The sequence below is a fragment of the Bos taurus genome, chromosome 17 (assembly GCF_002263795.3).
Source record: "Bos taurus isolate L1 Dominette 01449 registration number 42190680 breed Hereford chromosome 17, ARS-UCD2.0, whole genome shotgun sequence".
Lineage (NCBI taxonomy): Eukaryota > Metazoa > Chordata > Mammalia > Artiodactyla > Bovidae > Bos > Bos taurus.
Genome location: NC_037344.1, coordinates 58,101,241 through 58,128,603, shown reverse-complemented (window position 1 = coordinate 58,128,603; position 27,363 = coordinate 58,101,241). Strand labels below are relative to the sequence as shown.

The window sequence follows — 27,363 nt, the reverse complement described above, 5'->3', positions numbered from 1 at the left end:
TTGTTGCTTTGGGCAGGCTTTCTCTAGTTGCAGCAGGCAGGGGCTCCGCTTCATTGCAGTGTGCAGGCTTCTCATTGCAGAGCGTGGGCTCTAGAGTGCGTGGGCTTCAGTATTTGCAGTGCGTGGCTTCAGTAGCTGTGGCTTGGGCTTTAGAGCTCTTGTTAGTGCTTGTGGTGCACACACTTAGTTGCTTCACAGCACGTGAAATCTTCCTGACCAGGGATTGAACCCATGTCACTTGCATCGCAAGGCGGATTCTTCACCACTGGACCATCAGGGAAACCCTTTGTCTGATTTCTTCTTAGGATATCTTAGTTTCTGAAATGACAACTTGTCCATTTCCATATTTAAGTTGGTACAGATACAGTTGGTTAATTTGGCCAATAACTTCTGGGGTAGTGGTATGTTGGCGCTAGTGTTAAAGAACCTGCCTACCAGTGCAGGAGACACACGAGATGCAGGTTTGATCTTGGGTCAAGTAGGAAATGGCAACCTGCTCCAGTATTCTTGCCTGGAAAATTCCATGGATAGTGGAGCCTGGCGGGGCGCAGTGGAGCTGCAAAGAGTCAAATGTGACTGAAGCGACTGAGCACAATGGCACATGCTTCAAAATAGTCTAGGTAGAAGTCTGTGATGGCACCTTTTAGGTTACAAGGTATTTCTGTACCCACTAGTAGCATTATTATTATCATTTTTACTTACATTTATGAACTGCGGGAAGTCCCAAATGAGAGCACTTAGGACCTTCCTGCTGCCTCGGCTAATTTATACGTGGCTACTGGATTGCAGCCTCAGTCCAGGATGTGGCTCTATCTCCTTGTCCAGTCACGCTGTACCTGTAAAAGGATTGCATTTTCAACCACGGGATCAAACATGCTCATAACTCTCAATCTTTTGTAAGGTGTTTCGCAAGTGGTATGTTTCTAGTAATAACAAAGTGAAATTTATGAGTGATTGACTTAACCTTGAAGCTCCTCTGTAGTTTTTTGGTTTTTGATATAATAATGTCACTCTAACTTGCATTTCTCTGTTGCGTCTTTAGTGGAAAGTGAAGTAGGTTACCTAGTTTAATGACACTGGGATTATGCATAAGAACCCTTGGGAATGTGTTGAATACAGGGCTGCTTGCGAGTAAAGGTAGGATTAACCGTGAAACACTCTGAGGTAGAGGTTTGCGTGCAGGTGGTTTCCTGGGTTGGCCTTGCTGAGGGGGTCCCATATTGAGGCCTTTTTACTCCGCTATCACGCGGTCATTGGCTGCACACTGCCCTTGAAGAGGGAGTGTGACCTGGAATGAGGCAGCTTGTTTGCTCAGGGCGTGCCTGGGAAAGGACGCAGCTATGAGCTGCTGGCAGGCAGCATCCTGGGCCTCTGGGGGGATAAGTGTTGTGGACCCAGACAGGGAAACTGAGTGACCCATCACAGCCTCCATTACAAGAGCCAATGAGAGAATGTCTTGCCAGAAGGATTCCAAGTGTGCAACAGGAAACTGCAGCATTTGGTCTCCTGACCTTGCAGGTCTACGTATTTCTTAAGGTGTGGGGACTTGGACCTCTCTTTAATATATCGGTTTCTTTTATGCTTTTTCCTGCCATTCCCAGCCAGTGGTAGCAACAGGGAAGTTCGTTTACATAAGAGTCTGGGACTTGATCTGTTTGGGATTGACCATCATTTTGAAGTTTAGATAATAATTCTCAGAGCACAGTGATTTAAAAAAAAAAGTTGGCTTTGTGCTGTTGGTGTTTACATAATTATAATTCAGTGCTTCGAAGCAGTTGTTACCCTCTAGAACTTGTAGGTGATCAAGAGCCATGACAACTGTGTCAACAGTGAGACCACTGTGGCGTCTCTGATTGTTCGTTGGTGTGGGAGCCCTAACACCCCCGACTGGTGGTTCGCACCCTGCTGGCCGCCTCACTTTCATCCACTGTGCAGTAGAGCAGATCCTTCTGTAGTTATTACTGTGGTATAACCGTCTAGAATTGATGATTCTGTTTTTAAAAAATTTGTTTTATTTTTGGTCGTACTGGGTCTTTGTTGTTGCACGGACTTTTCTCTAGTTGCTGCGAGTGGGGCTCCTCTCTAGTTGTGGTGTGCTGTCTTCTCTCATCGTGGAGCATGGACTCCATAGCTGTGGCACATGGACCTCGTTGCTCTGTGACGGGTGGGATCTTCCTGGACCAGGGATCGAACTTGTGTCTCCTGCGTCGGCAGGCAGATTCCTTACCACTGAGCCACCAGGGAATCCCTGATGATTCTTTTTTGAAGGCCTTTTTGGAAGAGACCTTGTTGTGTGGATACTTTCAGTGTTCAGATCCCTGAATGACAGCCTGTGCCGTACTCTTCCCTTTCCACTGTTGTTGACCGTCATCTGCTTATCATGTGACAAGGGGAGACAACTTTCTGTGTAAACAACAAGCTTATGTGGGGGCAGAGTGGAATGTGGACCTAATCAACAAATACTTGTTGAAGGAAAAAAAGGGGCCTGGGATATATCGTTCAAGGAAAGAAGACAGTAACTTTAACAATCGATGGTTGCATGCTTACCCTTGGGTACTTGTGCCAAGTCCTTTCCGTGAATTATTTCATTTTATCCTTATAACTGCCCTGTGAATAACACAATAGGTATGCTGACATCTGTTTCACAGATGAGGAAGCTGAGAATCAGTTGCGTGTAGCCTGGTCTCATGGCTAGTGAGATGGCAGAGCCAGGATGACCAGTTGGAATCTGTGCTCTAACCCCAACGTGGTACTGCATCCCAGAGGTCACTGGTGTCAGGACAAATGGTGGCAGAGTCTGGAGTATGCTAGGCAGAGGCCTTATTTTCTAGGAGGAGAAGAGAGAACTGGCCAACTGAATAGGCAGAAGGGAGAAGGCACCTGCCACCAGAAGTATGACTTTTGTGCACCAACAAAACTAAAAAACAGAGGTAATTTCTCACCCTTCATCCCAATCACATCAAATCCAGACACCAGTTTATAGGGAGTTCTGAAGGGAAGATTGAAGAAAACAATGCCTGGCACATCGCTGGCAGCAGATAAAAAAAGAAAAAGCTAATTATGAGTTCAGTTTGCATGAATGCAGACTTTGCCTTTATTCTGCTTGTATAGGACAGGGGACATTTTTTCCTCTTGCTTCTCTACTGAATGTTTAAGGTAGACTTCTCCACCTCACTGTAGTCAAATAATCCAAAAGAGAAAGCAGAAGGAAGTCCAGGGCTGTGAATGATAGTCTTGTAATGTATGCAGCTTTCATTGACTCCTTTCACCATTACAATAAGGCATCTGAAGTTGAATCTGGGCAGAGAGAAAGTGATGCCTCTTTTTCTTGATGGGTAAAGTCGATTAGCTGTAGGAGGGGACCTAGCCTGACCAATGACTTTCCTTTATTTTTTTAGGCAGGGATCCTTTTTGTCTTTCAGTTACACTTGCAGATTTTTTTTTTTTTCCTGTTGTTTTCGGTACAGCCAACTCTTATGTCCTGACTTAACATTCTGTTCCTTCTTTACCCGCCGAGAACTGTAAGCCCTTCCTCCCTTTCCCTCTAGAGAGCCTTCTTGGCCTTCATGCTTATTAGCCTTGCACTGTTTTTGCAGTTGAATACATTACCTCCTTATGCCCTGGGTACTGTTAGCCCTGAGAGTTCTAGATGAATGGAAACACAATTCCAGAAAAATCTTCACCCTGATTCTTGGTGCCTTAGCACGCCGAGACTCTTTCCATGCAGCCTTGCAGTATACAACTGTTGTATTTGAGTGGTGAAATAATACTTTCATTTGTATCCAGTAAGTCACTGATGTCAGCCAAAGCTTACTAGAAGTGAATTTTATTAAGCAAGTTCTGTTGGGATGAATAGCGCCGCTTTCCCCAGCTTCACAGGAGCCTACTCCAAAGCAAGCTTTGGCAGGTGGATTTGGGCACAGACAGAGGGATACATGTGCACACTTGGCCTTTTTTTCTGTTTCATGCTCATATTTCTTTGTGCTACCAGGATCGTCATGACAGCCTTATCTCTCAAATAAAGCCTGTTACCTCATCCCTAATTGCTTATCCAAAGGCAGGCGAGCTCTAATTTCTCCGCATTAATAAATGACACCGAAGAAGAAACTGCTTTGTTTGCACTGGCTCCCTGGGTTAACCAGCGCAAGCCCCCGAGTGCATTAGGAAACCTTGTGCTTCTCCTGTGGCTGAGGGGGGACGTGCTCACCTTACTCAGGAGCGGCGCCTCGTTTATGTACTTTCCGCTCACATTCACAGCCCTGTCCCCCTCTTCTTGGAGAAAACACTGCAGTGACCTAGGTCAGCGTTTCTCTGCTATGTACACGCACTCCCGTCCAGGTTGGGGAATAGCAGCAGTTGTCCTGGAAGGACCAGTGGCCTCCCTCCCTGGTTTCAAGGCTCTTTCTTGGCTTCCTGCCACTCATCTTTCCTGAGACGTTGAGAGGCTTTCCACGGACCTCTGCACTGATTCCTGTGGCACCCCTTAGCTTGTGAGAGGGCACCCCTGCTTCTCCTTTTTGAATCGTTTCGTGAGATGGTCTTGTGGAGTTTATAAGTGCATGTGAGGAGACCTCATATGAATGTGGGGAGTCAGAGATTTGAGAGTGACTATAAGGCTCTGATGAGTTCTATGACTGTGCTCCATGCAATAGTGAGAGCGTTTTGCTTCTCCTTAGTATCACAGTTCTGTCTCTTGTCACCACCTAAGGTCGTTGCTGATCATTTAAAGGGCCTACATTTTCATGTTTCAGAATTTTAATATTTCTTTTCTTTTTTTCCCTCCTCAGAATGAAATGGATGATGTGCCCTTCTTTGATATCCAACTGCCTTATGAGTTGGCAATCAATATATTTCAGTATCTGAACAGGAGAGAACTAGGAAGATGCGCACAGGTAAGCCGTCAGGATTTGCTTACATGTGTAATTCAAGTGTGGGAAGCTCCTCCATAACAGAAGTGTACTTTACAGAATGACAGACTCCACAGAGTTCACAAATGGGATAGCAGCTTTACTTGAAGGGAAGCAACCTTGAGCTTAAACGATCGTGTTCCATATCCCCACGTGGTGTTGATCTTTTCGTGACCAGCTGCTCCAGCGCTGCGTTCCTCCTGCAGTCTGAGTTATGGCTGACCCGTGGCAGCGTGCTTAAGGCTGACAGCACTGTGCTTGCCTTTCTGAGCTCGCCAGAGCTGTTAATGTCCTCACTGTTTCTGATGCAAAGGTGTGAGGCCTTGGTTCAGTCAAGCCAGCTGTTAGGTTGGGAGCTGAGGGTCAGCCTGGGGACAAAACAGTGACATCATGTTCCACTGTACAGTCCAAATTACCCTTCAGACACCCGAATTCCATGCAGTGAGGTGAGAGGCATGTGAGAACTGAGACCCACCGAGGGAATTGCAGATCAGTGTCCCCCATCTCGTGCCTGCTCTGGGCCACATGCTGGTGGAGTGGGATGGGGGCAGATAGTTTAGGCCAGACTTTATTGTGTGCATGCATCACAGAGGGTCTGGATAAAACGCAGTTTCAGATTCAGGAGGTCTGGGGTGTGGCCCCTACTAGTCTGCATTTCTACCAGCTGAAACCAGCGTGGCTTTGGCCATGCTTTAAGAGGCAGGCATTTATGCCAGTAAAGTTAGTCTTGTATTTTCTTCTTGGTGAAGAGTGAATGTGATTGCTGATCATTTGGCATTTCATGGACAGCTGTGTTTCCCAGAAGACACTGGAGTCTCCATGGCCCATATCAGCCAAAGAAGTAATCTGTTTAGTGGTTACCATTTCCCATCTCTAGATCCTATAATGCGTTTGACACAAGTCTCTATACCTTTAGGAGAAAGAATTTGGTGAAACTGGGTGGTAGGAGGGACTTCCCTGGAGGTCTAGCGGTTAAGACTCCACACTTCCACTCTAAGGGATGTGGGATTCAATCCCTGATTAGGAAACTCAGATTCTACATGTTGGGCAATGTGGCAAAAAAAAAAAAAAAAAAGACATTAAGTGGTAGGAAAACTATACATTAAAAATCCAAAACACTGTCATGAATATGAAGTTAAAAATATTAAGGCAGTTTGAGAGTGGTGAAAACTGTGCTCAAACTTAGACTCTAGAGCTGGCTGACCCCATGGCAATTCAGTGAAATGACAACAGAATGCAAGACAATTTAGAGAGTTTCTGGTTTTACTCTCTTTCCCTATTATGATTTTACCTTGTTATGAAGCAGTTTGCTTAATCAGAATGTTTTTCTACTTAAATATGAATTTGAGAAAGTTTTCATGATTTTTGATTGCCACAGTATCAGTTAAAAGGGGATGTTGGCTAATATTTTTTAATGGAGAGTGTAGAAATCTTTAGAAAGAAATTATTCAAAGGGTAAAATTCACAAAATAAAAATCTTTGCAGTATAAACTGTGCTCAGAGCCTATCTATTGCATTAAGTAAGAGTACCTACATTGTCTTCTTTCCCTTGGCAATTGGATTTGTTATATTCTAACTTTACATATTGGCCCTATCCCAAGAATTGAAAACAAGGGCGTAGCTAAGTGAGTCCAGCTCCTGGATTTCAGCTGGATGCCGCTGGCTGAGGCCTTAGAACAGGGTCTAATAGCTTGCTTTCCACAAAGTCAGCATTCGGTGATAAAATCTTCATTCTTGATAGGGAGCTGCTGTTTAAGGAATCATTTCTTTTAACATTGCTTTTTGCTCTCCCACTTTGTAGTGGGCCATGTGGCTTTCACATCTGCTGCTGGTTTTCTCATCCAGAGAGTTTATCAGTGTAAAGATAAGATCTGGTGGAAGAAGAGACCCCCCTTTTGGTACAGTGGGGCTGCATTCCAGGGTAGATTGGTTATGCTGGTGAGATTATTCTGCAGGTGTGAACAGTTTAATTTGCAACACAGTAGTCCAATTGTCCACCAGAATTCTTCCCTCTTGGGCCAGTTGGATTTGGATTTTTCCCGTTGAACCTAATTTTTAAAGCACATGAGTAAGAATAGAAAATATCTCTAACCAGAACCCCTGAGTTGGCTGTGATCTGCAAAGCCAGGGTTCTTTTTTTGTTTGTTTGTTTTCTGAGCTTTTGCACAAAGAGGACAATGGATGGCCAGTAGTTTGCAGACTTGGCTTTGTTTTTTTTTTTCAAGCATTAAAATAAAACCCCAAAGTAATAAAAATAAGTAGCATTTTCATTTGTTTCTCACGGTGTTTTTATTTTTGAAACAGGGGAAAGGGCCTTCTGTTCAGTGGAACATCCTGCTGCTTTATGATTTTATTTCAGAGGGGGCTAGCTCTCTCCGTCTTGCTGTTTTCCTCTGGTTCTCTTTTAATCTAGCCGCCTTGGGATTTGAGTGAAATTGGTTGGGCCAGTTATGGGGAATTGGCACCATGAACTATATGTGTACCCTTGGAGAAAACCTGTTTGCTTAGATCTTTATGCCAAATTGGTAACTGACTCACAGTAAGGAACCCTGGTTGGGGAGGACTTCTGAGATTTCATTATGCCACGGACTTGGGGAATTGATTTGGCTCTGACTTCGTCTCCTTTCTGCTTTGTGAGGCTTGATGCTTCAGAACTTAAGTCCCCCCACGTTAGTCTGTGACCCTGTGGACTCTGGATACTGGCCTCCCTAGCCTGTTGCTGTCCATACCTGGCCCTCAAGGGGTTTATATCTCTGTGGGAGAGTCTCACGCTGAGATGTCTCAAACAGTGTGCTTTTAGTAAGGTGTTATGCGTGGGACAGCTCATTGAGCAGTTTATCATTTTGCTAGTTACAATTTTATGTTCTTTGTATGCATGTGTGTATGTCCACAGAATTTCCAGTCTTTGCAACGTGATATTTTAAAATGGGTAACAATGACAAAATTGTTGATTTCAGAATTGTTTGTTTTTTATGAGAAAAAAGTAAGTGTGCTGTTATATTACTGGATAATTCTAAGAAGTAAAGGTTTTTAAGTATATGCCAGTGTTCATTTGAAACACTTTAAAAGTAATTTTAAATTCATAGGAAGTTGCAAAATACAGTGCAGAGAAGTTCTGTGTACCCTTCCCCTAGTTCCTCCATTGTCAGTGTCTTGGAAAATTGTCCCACGGTATCAAAACCAGGGATTGACATTTGCAAAGTCCACGGAGCTTATTCAGATTTCACCAGTTTAACACGCTTATTCGTGTGTATTTGGTTCTGTGTGGTTTCATCATGTGTGTAGATTTGAGTGACCACACAGTCAAGATACAGAACTTTCATCACAAGAATTCCTGCTACTCTTTTATAGCCACACCCTTCCCCTTCACTAACCCTGGAAACCTTGAATTTATTTTCCATTTCTGTAATTTTATTTTATTTAAACAAATTTTTAGAGATTTCATTTTTTAAAAATGTTATATATTTTTAGCTGCAGTGGGTCTTTGTTGCTGCACGGGCTTTTCTGTAGTTGCGAAGAGGCGGGGGCTGCTCTCGAGTTACACAGGCTTCTCACTGCAGTGTGTCTCTTGTTGTGGAGCAAGGATTCTGGGGCGCTCGGTCTCAGTGGTTGTGGTGCATGGACTTAATTGCTTCATGAAATGTGGGATCTTCCTCCAGGGATCAAACCCATGTCTCCTGCATTGATAGGTGGATTCTTTATCATGGAGCCACCAGGGAAGGCCTGTAATTTTATTTTTTCATTTTCAGTTTTAACATATATTTTAGTTATGTGTATTTCCTAATGTGTAATTTTAGCAGTAGAGCTGCAAAGGCAAAAAGGTCATGCTTTTCAAGTAAAACGTAGAAAAAAATGTGCTTAAAGAATGTAATCAAGAAAAAGAGGGAAGATGGAGAGGTTAAAAAACTTAAGATTTATGATAAAAATTGGCAAGCAAGAAGTAGGTGTTACCAAAATAAAGAAGTACTTCTGGAACTAAAGCCTAGTCTATTAGATTATGATATTTCAAGTTTCAAGGAAAATGTGATCTTACCATCTTCACAGATGTCCAAATAGGAGAAACTAAAACCAGACTTTTCCTAGCTGCAGGTCTTAATGACATGTTTAGAAGTTGGGGATTCAGAGCCAAGCGCTCTGGGTTGATTTTTCAGAGCAGAGATGATGCTGAGGACTTGAGATTGCTGGCAGAGTTCCCTCAGTTCTTCGCTTCACCTTTGCCCCCAGACTCCTCTCAGGGAGGCTCGTGCGCACCTGACACCCAAGCACCTACAGGCGTTTTCTTTTAATTTGCCAGGTTGCAATGGCTGCTCCCTCTAAATGGGGTTAAGGAAAAGCAGAGCAGCTCCAGAAAGAGGATGGGGAGCGTGATGAAACAGGGACAGTGAAGTGCTGATAATCATTTGAACGGAGTTGGGGGGGACTTGAGAGTTGTTTATACTCTTCACTTTACTCTTGTGTGGTGGACATTTTCCGTATTAAAATTTAAACGAGAAAAAAAATCAAAAAGCAAGAGATTATACTTGAATAAGAAAGTCAGAGCCTTCTGAGGACAGCACATGCCAGGAGCTGACCTTTGAAAATAAAAACAACCCAGTTTTTTAAGTGTTAAACAATGTTGGACTTACTCTTCTCATTCAGTCTCTCATGCAGGGCCTGCTATGTGCCATGTATGTACCGTTCTAGACAGTGAGTACAGCACTGAACAAAACAGAAACCCCATTCCCCCCACCTTCTAGAAAGCTTTACAATTATGTGCAGTAAATACAGGATTGAATATAGAGTATATCGGGTGGTGGTAGGTGCTGTGGAGAAAAGAGACCAGCAGAGACGATGTTGGGGTTACACTTCTAAGTGACTGGGGAAGATGTCCCAGAGAAGGTGGCCTTTCTGCAGAGACTGAAAGGAGGGAAGCAGGAAGCTGGACAGGTCTCTGGCAGAGGTGAATCACAGGTGCAAAGGCCTGGAGGTGAGTGCAGCTGTTGTGCTTGAGGAGAGCAGGAAGGTCAGAGCTGGCTAGACTGTGGTAACTGAGTGTCAGCCTCCCAGAGATGTGCATGTGCTTGTCCTCAGACCTGTGATGTCCATGTGTTACCTTTTGTGGGTAGGGACCTTGGCAGGTGTATGTTGAGGATCTTGGCATGGAGTGATCTTGGATTATCCAGGTGAGTTCAGTGTAATTGCAAAGCTCCATAGCGGGAGGCAGGAGGTCAGCGAGAAGAGGAGATGCCATGTTTCTGGCTTTGAAAATGGAGGAAGGGGCCCCAAGCCAAAGAATGTAGCTGGCCTCTCAAACCTGGAATAGGTAAAGAAACAGATTGTCGCTTGAAACCTCCAGAAGGAATGCTACCTGGCTGCCCACAATCTTATTTTTTACTTATTTATTTTTTGACTGGGCCATGCATCTTGTGGGGTCTTAGTTCCCTGACCAGGTATTGAAACCCTGCCCCCTGCAATGGAAGCATGGAGCTCTCATCACTGGACAGCCAGGGAATTTCCCCAGCTCCTTGATTTTAGACTTTTGGCCTCCAGAACTGTCAAGTAAACGCGTTTTATTTTAAGCCATAAGTGTGATAAGTTGTTAGAAGATCAGTTCAGTTCAGTCGCTCAGTTGTGTCTGACTGTTTGCAACCCCATGAATTGCAGCACGCCAAGCCTCCCTGTCCATCACCAACTCCTGGAGTTCACCCAAACTCATGTCCATCGAGTTGGTGATGCCATCCAGCCATCTCATCCTCTGTCGTCCCCTTCTCCTCCTGCCCCCAATCCCTCCCAGTATCAGAGTCTTTTTCCAGTGAGTCAACTCTTCGCATGAGGTGGCCAAAGTATTGGAGTTTCAGCTTCAGCATCATTCCTTCCAAAGAAATCCCAGGGCTGATCTCCTTTAGGTTGGACTGGTTGGATCTCCTTGCAGTCCAAGGGACTCTCAAGAGTCTTCTCCAACACCACAGTTCAAAAGCATCAATTCTTTGGTGCTCAGCTTTCTTCACAGTCCAACTCTCACATCGATGCATGACCACTGGAAAAACCATAGCCTTGACTAGATGGACCTTTGTTGGCAAATTGTAATGTCTCTGCTTTTGAATATGCTATCTAGGTTGGTCATAACTTTCCTTCTAAGGAGTAAGTGTCTTTTAATTTCATGGCTGAAATCACCATCTGCAGTGATTTTGGAGCCCCCCAAAATAAAGTCTGACACTGTTTCCCCATCTATTTGCCATGAAGTGATGGGACCAGATACCATGATCTTCGTTTTCTGAATGTTGAGGTTTAAGCCAGCTTTTTCACTCTCCTCTTTCACTTTCATCAAGAGGCTTTTTAGTTCCTCTTCACTTTCTGCCATAAGGGTGATATCATCTGCATATCTGAGGTTATTGATGTTTCTCCCGACAATCTTGATTCCAGCTTGTGCTTCTTCCAGCCCAGCGTTTCTCATGATATACTCTGCATGTAAGTTAAATAAGCAGGGTGACAATATACAGCCTTGATGTACTCCTTTTCCTGTTTGGAACCAGTCTGTTGTTCCGTGTCCAGTTCTAACTGTTGCTTCCTGACCTGCATATAGGTTTCCCAAGAGGCAGGTCAGGTGGTCTGGTATTCCCATCTCTTGAAGAATTTTCCACAGTTTATTGTGATCCACACAGTCCAAGGCTTTGGCATAGTCAATAAAGCAGAAATAGATGTTTTTCTGGAACTCTCTTGCTTTTTCCATGATCCAGAGGATGTTGGCAATTTGATCTCTGGTTCCTCTGCCTTTTCTAAAACCAGCTTGAACATCTGGAAGTTCACGTATTGCTGAAGCCTGGCTTGGAGAATTTTGAGCATCACTTTACTAGCATGTGAGATGAGTGCAATTGTGTGGTAGTTTGAGCATTCTTTGACATTGCCTTTGTTTGGGATTGGAATGAAAACTGACCTTTTCCAGTCCTGTGGCCACTGCTGAGTTTTCCAAATTTGCTGGCATATTGAGGGCAGCACTTTCACAGCATCATCTTTCAGGATTTGAAATAGCTCAACTGGAATTCCATCACCTCCACTAGCTTTGTTTGTAGTGATGCTTTCTAAGGCCCACTTGACTTCACATTCCAAGATGTCTGGCTGTAGGTGAGTGATCACACCATCGTGATTATCTTGGTCGTGAAGATCTTTTTTGTACAGTTCTTCTGTGTATTCTTGCCACCTCTTCTTAATATCTTCTGCTTCTGTTAGGTCCATACCATTTCTGTCCTTTATGGAGCCCATCTTTGCATGAAATGTTCCTTTGGTACCTCTAATTTTCATGAAGAGATCTAGTCTTTCCCATTCTGTTGTTCAGTAGGAAACTAATACAGAACTAATACAGTGAGTGGCCAGGGCTAAGAGAAGCTGAAAGAAAGAAAGAAAGTGAAGTCACTCAGTCGTGTCCGACTCTTTGCAAGCCCGTGGACTGTAGCTTACAGGCTCCTCTGTCCAAGGGATTTTCCAGGCAAGGGTACTGGAGTGGGGTGCCATTTCCTTCTCCAGGGAAGAGAAGCTGAGTTGGTCCCAACTGGAAAGGCACTTAATCTCTGGAACTTGAATAAAAGGAATTTGAACTTGGGTTCTGAATGAGATGGGAAGCCAATGAAGTGTTTTAATCCAAGGAGTGATAGGTCTGACCTGTGTGTTAAAAGGGATCATTTGGATTGCCATGTGGAGAATACACTGGGGGACAAGACCTGCAGCAAGGAAATCATTTGGAAGGCTGCCAGGAGCACACAGTGGGGCTTCCCAGGGGGCGCTAGTGGTACAGAATCTGCCTGCCAGTGCAGGAGACGCCAAAGTCTCTGGTTCGATCCTTGGGTTGGGAAGATGGCCCGAAGTAAGAAATGGCAACTTGCTTCCATACTTTTGCCTGGAAAATTTCACAGTTGGAGGAGCTAGAGTCCATGGGGTTGCAAAGAGTTGGACACAACTGAGCACACACATACACACACTCACACACACACTAGCGCCCATGATGATTTGGATCAGGACTGGCTGGTGGAAGTGGGCTGAATTAGGGTTGCTTATGTGTTGGATGTGGGGAGAGAAAGAAGAGTCAGTAGTACTCCAGGGTGTTTGGCCTGAGCAACCAGGGGGTGAGGTTGCCATTACTGATGGAGGGGAAAGTGGTGGGATGAGCAAAGATCAGTGCTTGGATGTAAAGCTGCAGGTGAGTTCTGGGTTGCACTCAGGACTGAAGATGTAAATCTGGAAGCTGTCAGCACATGGATGATATTTAAAGCCAGGAAACAACTAGCTCACCAGGGACACAAGTGTAGATGGAGGAGGAGATTGGGGGACTGAGCCTGGTCCACCACAGTAATTAGATGATAAGCAGACTAAGAAGGTAGTACCTGTGAGGTGGGAGGAAAACCCGGCGTGCACAGGTTCTGAACCAAGGAAGAGAATTTTACAAGGAGGTGAAGGTGATCCAACGTAATGATGAGCGGTACTGTGAGTCAGCCGAGAGGAGGACTGAGAAGTGACTCTGGGTTTAGTAGCTAGACATCAGTAGCGCTCTCCCCAGGTAGGCTTCGTACGCCATTGCTTGACTGGAGCAGTGACACTTTCCCCTGTTGTGGACCCCACTGGTAACCTTAATCCAGGCAGAGTTAATAAGCTAGTTTTTGAGCCAAGGGCTTTTTTTTTTTTAATGCTACAATTCATAGTGGTGCTATAAAGCAAAATGCTGGAGACATTTTTATTAGCAAATTCTTGCAGCTGAGGCTCACTCAGTGGGACTTTTACTGGGCAGGGCCAGTCCAATCTCAGTGTATTAAAGAAAGACCATTAGGCCTTTGGAAAATGCAGACTTGTAAACTTTCTAGATTTAATGAAACTTAAGAAATCAAAACAATTAGGTTTCCTTTTGGTGAGACTCTAAAATTTACTGTGAAGGTTTAGCTAGGTCTTTTTCTTGTTGATTTTTTTCCCCTTTCAGGCTTAAAAGAAATTCTTAAAGCCTGTCATTTTTGTTCTCCTTTAAAGAAGAATAAAAAGGCAACCCTCCCTTTACAGTTTGCTAAAGAAATTGTTGGCATGTTTGTGTGTTTAATACCTAATTGTAAGTACAATCCTGATCCCTTTTTGGAAGTTATTCTCACCTCTAATCTTTTATAAATCCCTCAAAGAGCTTTACTGTTTGTTATCCAGGGTTTAAACTTTATCCTGAATATTATTTTCTATAAAAGAAGCCCTGCGGTTTGGGGGTTAGTGGTGGGATGATACACTGAAACATCAACTTTTTATTCTTGGGTTTTCATCCCATAACCCTGTTGTACAGATTTCAGATTGTGTTATTTAAGACTACTTAGCATTTTCTTTGAAGCTGATACATATAAAAAAGTTTTCAGCTCCCAAGTTTTATAAGGTCTGACATATTTGAGACTCTTGAAAGTCTCGGAATGGTTTCTGTGTTTTAAAGTGACTGACCTTTGTACAGTTTAGTACTGGTAGAACCTCATCTAGAATGTTGAGTTTAATTGGGATATTCTAGTTTGTAATCAGTGAGTGCTGAATTTGCATTCTTCTGAGATGCTGATGATTCACTGGCTCCATCTAACAAAGTGCAGCCTTGTGGCTAATTTTTAAACTCCAAAATTACAAAGATTACCCCCCGTTCAGGGCTAGTCTTGTGATCCAGCCTAACTCTGAGGGCAGAGACTGGAACTTTTCTTTCTAGCTTCCCCAGCCATGGGGAGCTGGCCCCCAATCTGGGCACGTCTCTGGGGTGTTACCTACCTGCAAAAGGTGTCAGTTAGGCAGGTTAAGGTGGAAAGTGGGTGAGAATTGCTGGCCTTAGTGCCTGTTGTGTGGTGAGCACCCAACATGTGTTTTAATCTATTGACCGATAACACATATCAGCATTCTCTAAGGTGCCTTCTGGAGGGCACTAGGCTTTCGAGACACTCCTTCTTAGAAAAGTCCAGGAGCCAGATATGTTTGAGAAACACAGCTTCCTATATCTCCTCCTCAGAGATAGGCAGCACGTGTCAGTCTATTAAAAGCTCTGAGAAGTTCCCACAGGCAAGAGTCAGTGTTCTCCAAACTTGTGTGACGTGGAATCCTTTTGATTTTTATTTACTTGTTAATCTAGCTGGGTCTTCATTGCGTCACATGGACTTTTCTCTGGGTGTGGAGTATGGGCTTCTCTAGCTGCAGCGTGAGGCCTTAGTCGCCACTTGGCATGTGAGATCTTAGTTTCCTGACCAGGGATTGAACCCATGTCCTCTGCATTGCAAGGCAGATTTTTAACCACTGGATCATAGGGAGGTCCTGAGAATCCTTTTCTAAAGTTCGGGAGCTGCTATTCTACTGACTATGCTTTGGCAAGTGCTGTGTAGTGTATAGTGAAATTAATGACTTAGTTACTTTGAATCTCTCATCTGGAAGTTACATTTTATAATTTCTGCAAAGTTTTACCTTTTATAATTTTTACCAAAAAAAAGGACTGATGTATCCCACGGATCAGAGTAAACTGCTGCATGTTCAGTTTAGTTAGCTCTCTGTGCCTTTGAGAAACCATGAGGGTGTCTGTGTGTTAATCCTTATCTTATACTTTATTTAACCCTGAATTCCAGGAGCCTATGGGAGAAATACTGTGCTCTGAAGCTATTTGAGTTGTTGCCTACCTTCATCACAGTGAATGGTGGTCTGTCCCTGTCTGTTCTGCTTGATTGACTAGTGCTGAGACTCCCTTTGGCACAGACAGATGGACAGACACCACCCAGTGTCATGGACAGGCTCAGCTGTGGAGCAGACATGCCAAAAATAAAACCGTGGTGTTCTCGCTAGTCAGAACTGGGACTCCAGTATTATTGAGTCATTATCCTATTCTTTATTGCCTGACCACTTGTGATCAGATGAGGGTTTTTTTCCCTGATGCCCTTATGGCTGAGATGGAGAGGTGTGGGATGACAGTGTAGTTACGTGGATTTGTAACTGATGCTGTGACCATGCCCAGGGTGGGCTGCTTAATGGATCCCCATCAGCCTGGGATGAGGGCTCTAGTGCTTTGCTATGGGCTCTGTCTTCAGCCCCATCCTGGTTGGTTTTTTAAAAATAATTAAGACATGAAGGCCCACAGACTGCATTTTGCAGATGACTTATGTAAAGGAAAAGTAACATCCATATAATGGATGACAGAATTGAAATGCAAAGATGATATAAAATGCTGGGAGTGGGTATGTGTGATGAGCTGGGATTTAAAATGAATAGAAAGTTTAGAAAGCTAAGAATTTAAAACATGATAGTGTGAGAGTAAGAAATGGGGGCTTTTTTTTCTTTAATTACAGTTGGTGTTTAAGAAGACTGAAGATTGATAAATACCAAATTGAGATTACTGTTGGGGAGAAAAGGATGTGGACTCGGAGAGATACATAGGAGTTTTAAGCTTATTGGTTAATACTTCTTAAGCAGGGTGGTGTGTCCATGGGTGTTTGTAATATATAACTTTGTCTGCCTTAAATATTTGTTAAAATAAATGGACTCCAGAAGCTCTGGACTATGGGTTCTGCATTGTATCTTTAAGTGAAGTAGCAAATTAGTATCTGCTAAAATCCTTCTGTTCATGGGGCTTGAAAGTTGTGTATCTGGGGTGTTGTTTAGTCCCGAGTACCGCATTTGAAGAGGGACAATGCAGACGGTAAACACGAGGGCACGCTTCAGAGGTAATGAATACGGAGGTAGTTCTGTGACAGTTAGTTGAAGGAAATGTGTAGCATTTAGACCAGTGAAGAAATGACTAAGGGGAAACATGATGGCTGCTCTCAGTCACTTGAGAAACTGTTAGTATGTCTTTTTTGTTCCTCTTTTCTGATACTATTATCTTCTTTTGTGTTAGATGTTTTTCTAGCATACCATTCTAATTCTCTTGTTTCTTGTACCATATTTTGGAGTTATTTTCTTAATGGTTGCCCTAGGGGTTACAGTGAGCCTCATAAAACAATGTAGTTTTGACTAATACCAACTTAATTCCGATTGTACAACCAAGGTGCTCCAGAATAACTGTGTTCCCTCTCCTTTCTTAGAATTTGTACACAGTAATAGAATAATCTTTATAAGCCCATCAACAGTTTTAGGCTGTGTCTTTTTAATCAGATGGAAGAAAAGGGATGCAAGTAAAAGTACATTTATACTGTCTTCTATATTTACCTTTATAGTGATGTTTACTTGGAAAATAAAGTATGCTATGCTATGCTAAGTCACTTCAGTCGTGTCCGACTCCGTGTGACCCCATAGACGGCAGCCCACCAGGCTCCCCCGTCCCTGGGATTCTCCAGGCAAGAACACTGGAGTGGGTTGCCATTTCCTTCTCCAATGCATCAAAGTGAAAAGTGAAAGTGAAGTTGCTCAGTCGTGTCTGACTCTTAGTGACCCCATGGACTGCAGCCTACCAGGCTCCTCCGTCGATGGGATTTTCCAGGCAAGAGTACTGGAGTGGGGTGCCATTGCCTTCTCCGAAAATAAGGTATATTTCCTTTCAATTCAGCCTAAAGGACTGCCTTTAGGCAGTCAAAATATTTTATTTAGTATTTCTTGTAGAGCAGATATACTCCAGGTGAATTCTCTTATTTTCTGTTTATCTGGGAATATCTTAATTTCTCCTTTTATTTTTGAAGGATCATTTTGCTGGCTATAGATTTGTTGATTGGCAGTCTCTTTTCAGCGGTCAGTGTGCTGCATGCTACTGCTTTCTGAGTTCCGTGATTTCTGAGAAGTGCGGAGTACCTTGTGCACGAGTCTTTTTTCTCTAGATCCTTTCCAGATTCTGTCTCCAGCTTTCAACGGTTTAACTGTGTCTAGGTGTGAGTCTCTTTGAGTTTATTCTTCATGGTGTTTGTTGAGCTTCTTTGCTATGCAGATGAATGTTTTCCCTCCAATTTGGGAGAGTTTTTGGCCTTCATTTCTTCGGGTGTCCTTTCTACTCCCTTTTCTCTCTCCTCCCATCTGGGACTCCTATAATGCCTACATTGGCCCACTCAGATGATGTCTCATGGTTCTCTGCGGCTCGGTTACTTTTGTTAATTTTTTGTTTTTTGATCTTTTTCTTTCTCAGTATGGAAAATCTTAATTGACCTTAAGTTTTCTGATTCTTCTTCTAGCTCAAATCTATTGTTAAGCCCTTTTAGTGATTTTTTTTGTTTCAGTTATTATATTTTTCAACTATAAAACTTCTATTTGGTTCTTAAAAAAATAATTTCTATCTCTTTATCGATATTCTGTACTTTCTGAGACATTGTGCGTATATGTTTATTTCTTTAGGTATGCTTTCCTTTAGTATTTTGAACATATTTATAATGGGGTGTTCCACTCCCCAGGTTTTCCTTTTAAGTCTTTCGATCAGCCTCCTTTTAGCCCTAGTTGGTAGTGCCATGTCAGGCAGCTGCACTGTTAAACAGTAGTCCCTTATCTTTTCTGACAAATGCTCTGGATATAGGACAGAGTTAGATCTAAGTCAGATCGGATGAAGACAAGCCTTGAGAACAGAGCTTTCTAGCAAGCTGCCAGACAGCCCAAACGTGACTGTTTTCTGGGGATGGTGCTTTTGGAGAGCTGTAAACCCATTTGGCCCCCTTGGGAGTTGTTAGACCTCTGGTTTTTACAGCTACTGTAGTTGGAGGCTGTTGGTTTTCAAGGCTACCATGGAGCTGGGGGACGAGAATGGGATTAATGCAGGTGAAAAAACACAAAGGCTGGTGTTCTTACGAAGAGTCAGCCATTTTCCTTGAATAAATGCTCCTCAGAAGATTACAAGCTTGTAGTTAATTTCTAGAGCTCTGGAAAAGTTGATTTTTGACAATTTTTGGCAGTATTCTTGTTGCTTCTTTCGAGGAGCAGATTTCCGGCAATCTTCACCGTGTAGTTAGAAAGTTAACTCTAGCAGCACTTCATCAAGTGAGGCACCCTTGTGTAATGAGTCTGCCGGGCACACGCTGTGTGCTCTCTCTCACTGTGTCTCATGTTCTTTCTTCTTATCTGAGTATTTGATGTCTTGGAGTAGCCCCAAGGGAGTGTTATGGAGCGCAGGTTACTGAGAACCACTGGTCATGACTTTATTAGAAGTGAGGCTCAGCCTTTGGGGGGGCAGCAAGCAGAATGTGTTGCAGACCTCATATCATGTGGATCTGCTGCATCAGTGTCTCATTTTGCCGGCAGAGTCCATCCTTTACAATCTGTCCAACTTTGTACAGTAAATCTCATAATGAAGAAAGTCCATCATTTCCCAAAGTTAGGCTTGGAAGACAAAGCTCTTAATGGCTAAAATGGCCCTTTCCTCTGGATACTGTTGGAATTTGAAATCCAGTCCAGTTATAGTGTTCATTTCTCTCTATCAGATCTTATCCTAGCTTAATAGCTTGCCTTTTCTGTTGAATATTTTTTATTTACACACTTAAAATCTGAGTTTTCACACATAAAATGAATTTGAATTTCTCACATGACCAGAAGTTTGGGTTATGGATATTAATTTTATCACAGCTTTTTACTTCAGAGGTCATCAGTGTCTAGCTCTATAAGATGGAAGTGCAAGTACCTAGTAGTAAGAAGCAGAGATTCTGTTCTGCAAAGCTGTGTGTGATTTTGTATCTGCTAACATGTTAGTGTGTATTTTTTGTCTTTTACATGTTTGTGTATTTTTCTCTTTATATCTTGTATTTACATGTGTATGTATAAAATAATTTAACCAAGTAGTCTAAAATGTGGCATTAGGTTGGTAGTACAGCAGTTTTGAAATCTTGAAAGATAAAACTGGAAACATTGGCTTGTATTTTTTTCGCCTCGGAGGATTTTGTTAATGAGACATTTTATACTGCCATAAACCCAGGGCAGTGATAAAGGAAGGTGTTGATTGATTTTGGATGACAAGGGAGGTCTCTAATCGCAGAACTTGACGTCTGTGTCACTTGGGCTGTTGTAGGTGAGCAAGACGTGGAAGGTGATTGCGGAAGACGAGGTGCTGTGGTACAGGCTGTGCCAGCAGGAAGGCCACCTCCCTGAGAGCAGCATCTCCGATTATTCTTGCTGGAAGCTCGTCTTCCAAGAGTGCCGAGCCAAGGAGCACATGTTGAGAACCAACTGGAAGGTAGGCAGTGGCCAGTACCATTACCTGCGGGGGAATTGCCTGCAGGGACCCAGGAATCCAAGCCCAGGATGAAACCCTGAGTCCCTCCAGTTTGAGCCTGAGGCTCACTGCTGAAAGCAGAGAGAAGGGTGTGGTGAGTGTCCCTGCAGCTGACAGTGACTTGCTGACCATTAGAGTATCTGCCCTCATTTCCAGCCACCTATTTGGGAGCATCCTTTGTCCTCCAGGAGAGGAGGTGGGCTTGAGGTGCCAGTCACCTCCCTCTGATGGTTGGGGTGTTTGGAGTGGAGCTCCATGCAGCCCGCTTTCACTCTTCCCTCTTCCCTGGATGGACCAAGAAAGCATCACCTGATTAGAAAAGAGGGGCTGAAAGTGCTCTTTCCAGTCAGTGCAAGAGGGAGATTACTAAGCGTCTCTAAGCACTGTCTTCCCTTCCCTCACATAACCTATTGGCTTGCTTCCATAACGTTTATCACTTCAAAATCTCTACAGAAATATTAGATCACAGCTACGCATTTGCCCAGTGAAGTGTTTCTGTAGAAAGCACTGTCAGGAGCAGTGTTACACGGAGCTGTCTGAGGCATGAGGAGACGCCAGCCTGGTGGCCGTTTCTTCCCACCTGGGTGGCTGGATATTCAGGTGGAGGGAAGGGATGGAACTGGATTCTCTATTCCCCTCCTGTAAAAGTCAATCCTAATAGACTTTGAGATGAACAAGCTTTCGCTCATTACTGACGGTGACATACTGCCTATGTGCACGTCGTCCCCAGTCACCTCACAACCTGATCAGCGACCGTATTCTAGATCTGGGTAGTGTCACAGTTCCTAGCAAAGTCAGTAAGAGCAGTGTTCCTTTAACTTGGCGCTTCTCAGCCCCGGCACTGGCACCATGTGGTGCCAGATCCTTTTTAGTGAGGCCTGTCCTGAGCGTTGCAGGATCTTCTGCTTCTGCGGCATCTCCAGCCTCTCCCCAGTACAGGCCAGAAAGCATTCCCTTCCTTCCCCCAGCATCACCCCTGGTTGAGAGCCACCCTTCCAAAGAGAATCAGCACAGCTGTCCTTAGACCACAAAGACACCTCCACTAAATAAAAGGCCCGCTGCCCCGCCATGTGCCTCCAGACCAGGGGGAGGCCCCTCTTCGCCTTTTGCTTGGTTCAGTCTGTGTGAAGGACGTAAGTGAGAGAGCTGGGGATAGGAAAGCCGAGGCTCTAACCCGGGCAGGAGGGGCCATAATTGAAGGAACGCTTGAGAGGAGGGCATTCTGTCCAGGAAGGAGGGATGCTTTTGAGAGTTGTGAGCACAAGAGCTGGAGGTACTCCATGTACCATGGCTCAAGTTCATAAATATCAGATCCTAGGGAGAACACAGCAGCGGAGTTCTTTGTTTGCTCCAGAGACAACGGGCACTTCCAAGGTGGTGCCCTTGGTAACCTGGCAGACTCCACCTGCCAATGCAGGAGATGCAGGTTCAGTTCCTGGGTTGGAAAGATCCCCTGGAGAAGGAAATGACAACCCCCTCCAGTCTTCTTGTCTGGAGAATTCCATGGACAGAGGAGCCTGGTGGGCTACAGTCCATGGGGTCGCAAAAGAGTTGGACACAACTGAGTGCACCTGCCTACATACACCAGAGAGAATGAGGGAGGGAAGCAGGTATGCCCTCCTCATCCAGGGTGAGGGGGCAGAAGTGAAGCTGTTTAATGACCTCAGAGCATCTGGAACTTCATGCCTGTGTACAGATTGCATACAGTTTAACTGAACATCTGTTTATTGTTTTTCTCTAACAAGCACAAAGCCATGTGTTTGGTAAGTGCTCAGTAAGAGGTTGTTGCTTGAACGAACTGAAGTCAGACTGGAGGGAGGCTTCTCTTTGGAGCATCTTGGGCCCACATCCCGCACTGTTACCTATAAGGACTACAGAGGTTGAGTGTCAAGTGATGGCTCTTGCATTAACAGTAGTGATTCTGGAATGAAAGGAATCCTGATGAAAACATGAAAGGGAGCAGAGAGCAGGGTGCCTTCCCTGTGGGTGCCTCTGCTTTCCCATCTCTGATGTGGAGCTGAGAGTAGCTGCGCTCTCCAGGCTGCAGTAAAGAGGACTGTCTAATGGTATCTAACGCTCCTCCCACAGGGCTTGGCTGGTGCCTGCAGCTGAGTTAGCCTCGACTTTGGCACACAGATGCTGTGGTTTGCTATCCCTGGTCATCCTCTGGATGGGTTGGGAAGGTGATTTGGTTTGGAATCTCCTAGGTCAGTGTCTGGGGAAGGTCAGTGTCTGGGGAAGCTCAGAAGGGACCCCAGGGTTCTCAGTACTTCACATAGAGGGTGACCTGTGAGCGTGCAAACTTAGCTGGACTTTAGAGCAAAGGCGAAACGGTGTTCCTTTCCCTGGTGTTTGCACGCACTCGTTTCACAGTGGAGTGCTAAGGTCTCTTAATCCAGAATACCAGTGTGGGGCTGGAGCCCAGGACGAAGAGGAAGCCACGTGACAGAACTTAGTGGAGGCCATGAGCTCACTGACCCTCTCCTTTGCTTTCACTGCCTGGTCTCTCAAAAGAGCTTGCTCTTGTCACTTTGGCCATGGTCCTTGCATGGATGACTTTGCAGTCCCTCCCATGTCTCACACAGCCCCACCTGGATGTGTCCAGTTGTGTCCCTCAGCCTTGGACTCATTTCTCGAGTTCAGTGCGATCACCGAGTGGATCATCTGGCACAGCGTCTGGAGTTCAGCTGCTTAATAAATGTTGGTTTTAATGGAATGGATGTCATCATCTGTCTCCCAATAATAATGTAGATAGTGATAGTAGCTACCGTTTATTGGAAACTTGTGTGCGAAGAGCTGTCCTTGGCACTTCCACTGTTTCTGATCCTTGTGCTGGTGCAGCAAAGGTGAAGTTGTAGATGGCTTGCTGGTCTTTCTTTTCACTTTAGTATTGTTGGCTTACAATATTGTTTCAGGTGTACAGCAGAGTGACTCAGTTATGTATGTATATTTTTTGATGGCTTGATATTCTTGAATACCTTTATGCATGCTTGCTTTTTGGCTTAACTGTCCCACCCTTCCCAACATCCCACATGTAAATACTTTCTATACCTCCAGATTCCCTTTATTTTAAAAATAATTATTTGTGTATATTTTGAATCAATAAATAATCATGATAGAATAAGTCAAAAGTCATCAAAAGGCCTATACTGGAAAATATATCTTCCTCTTTGCTCTCTTCACTTACATCAGGAGCTACTGTGTTATGGGTTTTAGGGTTTACTTTATAAACCATTTCCATAATCAGAAATAATGTCTTTTCTCCTTTTTCCCCCCACCCTGATTTTTATTTTGTTGTATATATGTTTTAATTTTATTCTGAGAGCACTTAAAGAGCTGTTAGCACGTAAAATACCATTAACTACTTTCTCTCCGCCAACCTGACCTTTCTAAATCCACTTCATGTGTTTCTTCACTGGCAGCCTCTGCAGTGAAGTCGTTTACGTCCTGTGAACCCCGAGGGGGTGGGTCGGTGTCTCACAGTCTAGTTCCACGCAGTGTGTGCAGCTCTGGTGCTAGTAGCTTAACATATTGGTTGTCATCTGTGTCCTTTTGAGTCTCTTTAACTGTGGACACAGTCCATGCTGTAGGCAACCCACCATGGAATACAGGTGAGAGCGAAATGCTTTGTCTCCCTGCCATCCCGAGAATAGTATAAACCGCACCCCTTTTCTCATGCAGAATCGCAAAGGCGCAGTGAGTGAGCTGGAGCACATTCCCGACGCAGTTTTATGTGATGTGCATTCTCACGATGGCGTTGTCATTGCTGGGTAAGCAAAAACAGTTTTTCATTTAATACTCTTCATCCTAAGGTCTTTCACTTTTCACAGACCACCCTCTGCGTCTCAGCCACCTTATTCTACCTTTGGGAGCAGGTGCCTTCCCACTCACAGCCCACGTGGAGATAAGACGGAGCCCCTGTGTCCTCCAGTAGTCGAGGGCTCTGAAGCAAGTTGGGTGGGGCGGCTCTGTAATCCATTTGTCTCATATCTTTTGAGCTTTTAAATGACTCTTGTGGCATGTTATTATGTTAGATTTTCATTAAGGCCAACCGTTTGTTCTTTATGAAGACATGAAAAACTCAAGAATAGTAAGTGTTGGCAGAAACAGGTCCTATTCTTGATTTCTCATTGTGAAGCCTTCATTCTGAAGAAGGGCTGTGGCCACACAGGTAATCTTCCTTCCCTACCACACAGTTTGTATTTGCAGTTAACTTGTCCTGAAATAGGCGTTTTATTACGTATCTGTCTCCATTGCTGAGAAATTAAATTTTAGCTTCTGTGAATTTGGCTTCTATTCCAAAAACCACTTTCATGAATTCTTCATGTTTTATCAGAGAGGTGTTTTTATGTGTTTCTTTAATGTATACTAAGGTGGTAATTTTCTTTTTGGATTAACAGTATGTCTTGAACTAGAGTCTCACGTTGTGTACCTAATGCCACAGAGACCAGGACACTTAAACTTCTGGGTCTGGATTGACTCTGAAGTGAGCCACCCAAAAGAGGTTTCTCCCTGGATGGACAAACAGAAACCTTGGACTTAACAACATAGTCATAGGAGAGCCTTTTCCTTTGAAAGAAAACTCCTTCAGAAGCATTCCTTGAAGAGTATTGTTTGAACTGAAATTTCAGAGAGTCAGATTATTTTAATATTTTGTGGTTTTGTAGTACCTTTGTAAAAGTATTTTACTTTAAACAGGTTATGCCTTAGGAGCAACACTTTCCTTTAGCTTGTGTTTTCCTGGCCATGATTTCGAGGTTAATGCCCTTCTCAGCAGTGCCATAAAACTGTTATTTTTAGAAAAATTAATGGACTAGAAATCTAAAATTCTGTCCATCCAGTTTACCAGTGTGGCACTGGGCTTCTGCCCCCATCACTCAAGTGTGGGCATGAGAGCTCATGCTAGGCAAGGTCCTCTTCACCTGTTAATTCTGAGATTCCTTAGTAACCCCCAGAGGGACTGGGATCATCCTACCTTACAGGGGTCTCCTGGTTAGAGGCCTTTGAGAACAGACTGTGGAGATTGAACTGAAAGTCATAAAAGGAATTGATACAGGGAAGGTGACTCTCGAAAGCCAATTATGAATTTCTTATCCGGACGTGGACCTTACAAAAGGCAGCCTGGCCATGAGTCCAGATACCAGTCCTTCTTTTCCTGCCTCTCCATTCCCCTGAGGCCTCCTCAGCATCACAGATTATGCCAGCACAAAGCACAGCGATGGCAGAGTTTCGTTAATCGATAAGATGAAACTTGATCCGTGGGTCAGAGAGGCTCCTCACAGCCCCTTTTTCTAAGAGAACCTTATGTTGATGGCCTAGCCTCAGATACTTCAATCTTGCTTATATATACAGCATCTTGTGTTTATCATTAAACTTTTATCTGGTGGTTACGATGCTTGTTTTCTGGGTCAGATCTTGAATCCCTTTTCATTTGAGAACAGCGGTGTTTGCGGTTACCTCATTCTCAATCAATGTTGTGTTCACCAGGCTTTCTGCAGTTATGTATCTCCAAGGAGCTTCTTAAAGAGACAGTGGCTGCCCCACCATTTCTTCTCATTTACTTCCCTTGCGTTTTTCCTATTTTTCTTCTTCCCTTCCTTCTTCTCTGTTTTTATGCAAGTGGAATCTGTTCAGAGGCTTAGTTTTATATATCTGCAGGTAACCTGTGTTCCATATCTGCATTTGAACTTGTTAATTACGTAATTGAAGATTCTGTTGCAGAATCTTTTCCCAGCTTCTCAGTTTTTCAGTCCTCTCTGTAGGTGTTCCTGGTTTGGAGTTGCATTGCTTAGACTTAGACTGATGTGTGTTACACGTAAAGGTAGAGTTAACCCAGACTTGGTTCTGCCTTAGTCTTCTTTTCATGCAGAACCAGGGTTCCTGTTAAATGCTTATTTGCTCATAAACTCTGAGACACTCGAGTCCCTGTCAAGTGAACAGGACGTGGATGCCTCTCACCTGAGGCTTGTTTTCCACCAGAGGAAGCAGACATTATTCTCAAAGCTTTTGATCTTTCCCTCTTGTCCATGGGTGTTTGTTTCCCTTCCTTGTCTCATGGATGATAGTTTCCAGTTACCTTTTCCTGACGCTTGGAGCCCTTTGAAATTTGTTTCCAACCTTCCGTTTCTCCTCACTACTCTTCCCAGGGTACTTTTGGTTTTTCTCCCCCCATACTATTCTAGTCACCTCTGACCATGTCTTTTTAAACTTGAGATGCAATTTACATACCATAAAATTCACCCTTTTAATTGTGTAAGTCAGTGATTTTTACTACATTCACAAGGTTTTATAACTGTCCACCATTATCTAATTCTTGAACATTTTCATCACCTCCAAAAGAAACTGTCTCCATTTTTTAAGGCTTAGCTCGAGTCTTGCTGCCTCCCACAGCTTCTGTGGCACAGTAGCCTATTAACTCTGCCTCCCATGCCAGCATCTCCCCTTCTCATGCCTCCCAGGAAGTGATTATCTGCAGCGCATGGGGCAGCTAACCACATGGCTTTAAGGCTTCACTGAAACATTTTTGTCTTATGTTGTTATTTTATTTTTCAACTTTATAGTCATGTAAATTCCCAGTTAATTTGTAAGCATCTTTTAAAAGTGGAGGTGTTATGTAATATTTCATTAAGCTCCCTGTAATACTAATACATTTTTTAATCTGAAGAAGAGTGTTAACACTTAATAGATTCCCTTCCCCCGACCTGTATACTACATGTTACATGAGAAACTGGAGGAATTACTGATTTCTTTGGTCTGTTCTGATTTCCTAGTTCTTTTCAACTTAGAATCACACAGTTTGAAACCTGGAAGGAACTTTATAGATTCTGTTCTGAAATGCTCCTCCTGCGTGAGGTCGTGGAGGCTCCCGAGGTCTGGGGAGTGGGGTTGATAATGTGTGCCCTGGCTGCCCCGCTGTGCTTCTGCCGGCGGCACGTGAGAGCCCTGCCCCTCGCTACCGTCTCCAGCCCTGGCTCCATGCCCGGATGGCCTGTCTTATTATAGTGTCATTTTGTTTTCCTTTATGACATGTATGGACCTTTCTTTTCTGTAAAAAATGAAAACAGCAGTAAGACCATGTTGTCTTTGCAAAACTGTTAGAAAGTGGAGAAGAGAAAGCCGCCTGACTCCCAGCTTGCTAGCACAGCTCCCGTTATGGGTTTTGGTGTGTGCCATTTATGTTTCTGTTTTCAAATGCATGTTACTGGATTTAGGTAGCTGGATTTTTATCTTTTCCAGATGAAGGAATTATTTTAGGGACTTCGCTGGCGGTCTAGTGGTTAAGCTTCTGCACTTCACAGCAGGGAAGCCAGGTTCGATCCCTGGTCAGGGAACTAG

General features: G+C 43.9%; 1 protein-coding gene across 3 annotated transcripts in view; it reads left to right on the top strand.

Annotated features, from left to right (window-relative positions):
• FBXW8 (F-box and WD repeat domain containing 8) overlaps window positions 1-27,363 on the top strand; it is a 114,312-nt gene that overhangs the window by 12,505 nt on the left and 74,444 nt on the right. For 2 of the 3 annotated variants that reach the window (XR_003029943.2, NM_001205475.2), the window contains exons 2-4: window positions 4,788-4,892; window positions 19,825-19,989; window positions 23,710-23,798. Coding sequence is in view for 2 of the 3 variants with exons in the window: in NM_001205475.2 (NP_001192404.1) it covers window positions 4,788-4,892; window positions 19,825-19,989; window positions 23,710-23,798 (359 nt within the window). In the remaining variant the exon portion in view is untranslated. The remainder of the gene's footprint in view (window positions 1-4,787; window positions 4,893-19,824; window positions 19,990-23,709; window positions 23,799-27,363) is intronic. The other variant, XM_024977500.2, reaches the window with a different exon arrangement.